Source organism: Gastrolobium bilobum, unplaced genomic scaffold (assembly GCF_033153095.1).
Source record: "Gastrolobium bilobum isolate Gb01-03AN ecotype WA unplaced genomic scaffold, APGP_CSIRO_Gbil_v1 utg11969, whole genome shotgun sequence".
In the NCBI taxonomy this organism is placed as follows: Eukaryota; Viridiplantae; Streptophyta; class Magnoliopsida; order Fabales; family Fabaceae; genus Gastrolobium; species Gastrolobium bilobum.
This window is the reverse complement of record NW_026898204.1, coordinates 78,431-80,161: the sequence shown is the minus strand read 5'-3', so window position 1 is coordinate 80,161 and position 1,731 is coordinate 78,431. Positions and strand designations below refer to the sequence as shown.

Here is a 1,731-nt window from a genome sequence, read left to right as displayed (position 1 = left end):
GCTTGATGCCTTTTTTTGAAGACTACAACCTCTGGTACATTTGAATCCAAGATAATCCTTGTCATATATTTTGTATTTGTTTTTTCGATTTTCAAGAACACGTAAAAGTGGGAGATACAGAGAGACAATTAGAGTATAAAAGAGTTAAAAATAATTAACAGATATTAAAAAAAAAACTTTTAAACCATTTATCCTCGCAAGCTGGACTATTATGATGTTCTGAGAAGACTGTTTGTTTGCCAAAAACGTTCGCACTTCATCCACATATTGTTCTCATAAAATGACTCAAGCTTGTGACCCCTGAAACCCTTAATCCTTGCAAGCTGGACGATTGCAACATTTTGAGGAGACTCGTTCTTTGCCAAGAAATACTGCACTTTATCCACATGTTGCTCCCACAAAGTACGTTCGAGCTTGTGACCCCTATTTTTAGAAAATTTGGAAGAAATAAAAATATATTTCACATCAATCATACAAAAATACCTGATGTCATCAAGTTCTAAAAAAACCATCTTTGTTTTTCTACCGGATACAACATGCTCATGAACATCCCCAATACCTGACAGCAAACCGATGACGTCTACAAAAAAAGAAGTTGAACATTTATCAACGACATCAACACATAAAATATGCCAATAAACTCAGAGACAAAAACATTGCCCACTAAATAAGAAGAGTCAGCTGATTCTCTCTCTATAACGTCAAAATCAACAAAACTAAATCCATTAGTAGGAATAGTAGCATACACAGTCGATTTAACATCGGTCCTCAAGTTGAAAGACAGACGATAATCATGTTTAGTTGGCTTGAAATTATCATTATTCAACCCAACTCCACAATTGCTTATAAAATAGACATCCCCTTCACAAAAATTTTTACGGACATTCAGAGATCCTTTGACAGTAGCATGTATCCTTCCACCCTACAAAACGAATACATTAGATACATTCACATCAAGGCCGTAAAAAAAAAAAGAGAACGAAACGAAAAAAAAACGAAAAAAGGAAAAAGAAACTAACAGAACGCAAAGTATTACCTTCTCATCTAATAGAACCATGTCCAGATTGTCGTCAAAATATTTATGCTGAAAATTAGGAACCTTCCAAGTCCTAACCACCCTCACCTTAATCCTTCACTCCTCTTTCGACGGATTAAGATCCTTAATGAAATCATACCTGGAGTACATATCTGACACCAAAAAAGGTTGAGAAGATGAAGATGCAACAAATAACACATAAGAACACGATGAGGAGCGGAAGAATCACAAAAGGCGATGACCAAAGGAAAGAACCAAGCAACACATATGATATATATTCACACCTTCCAAAATAGACTTGAAAAGTCTCTGAACTTCTTGTATCGTACAACGTACTATCATTTAAATTTACATTTAAACATTAAATGCACATAACAATTACACATACATAAAGTAGTGGAACTTTAATTCAGCTTGACCCCACAAAGATAAGGATCCCTTTTTTTTCCACTAATTAATATTAATTTTTGATTTAATATTAATTTTCGATTAAAAAAAATTCCAAAAAAAGAAAGTTTTCAAATTTTCTCAAATGTGAACACATTGGTGAAATTGAAGGAGGAAGTGACAGATCATCAAACTTTCCAATGATGTTTATTCCCTTAGTATATATAATGATTAATCATCCAATCATAATAATAATAATCTCAAGTCATAAATATAATTGTTACAAACATTGAAAGAAATAATAATCA

The 1,731-nt window shown here is 32.8% G+C and overlaps 1 protein-coding gene across 1 annotated transcript; it reads right to left on the bottom strand.

Annotated features, from left to right (window-relative positions):
- Positions 1-209: 209 nt before the first annotated feature.
- On the bottom strand, positions 210-1,057 carry LOC133313816 (uncharacterized). Its single transcript, XM_061515216.1, has 4 exons — positions 1,037-1,057; positions 634-922; positions 484-580; positions 210-423 (listed from the first exon to the last, which is right to left on the bottom strand). The coding sequence occupies exons 1-4, from the start codon at positions 1,055-1,057 to the stop codon at positions 210-212; spliced, it is 621 nt and encodes a 206-aa protein (XP_061371200.1).
- Positions 1,058-1,731: the final 674 nt, after the last annotated feature.

What these genes read in the sequence shown, in the direction of transcription:
- LOC133313816 (XM_061515216.1), bottom strand. Translation starts at nt 1,057, where the DNA reads ATGGTTCTATTAGATGAGAAG. An exon ending in TTTTGTCTCTGAGTTTATTG is followed by an intron (nt 581 to 633) that starts GCATATTTTATG and finishes CTTTTTTTGTAG; the next exon opens with ACGTCATCGGTTTGCTGTCA. An exon ending in TTAGAACTTGATGACATCAG is followed by an intron (nt 424 to 483) that starts GTATTTTTGTAT and finishes TTCTAAAAATAG; the next exon opens with GGGTCACAAGCTCGAACGTA.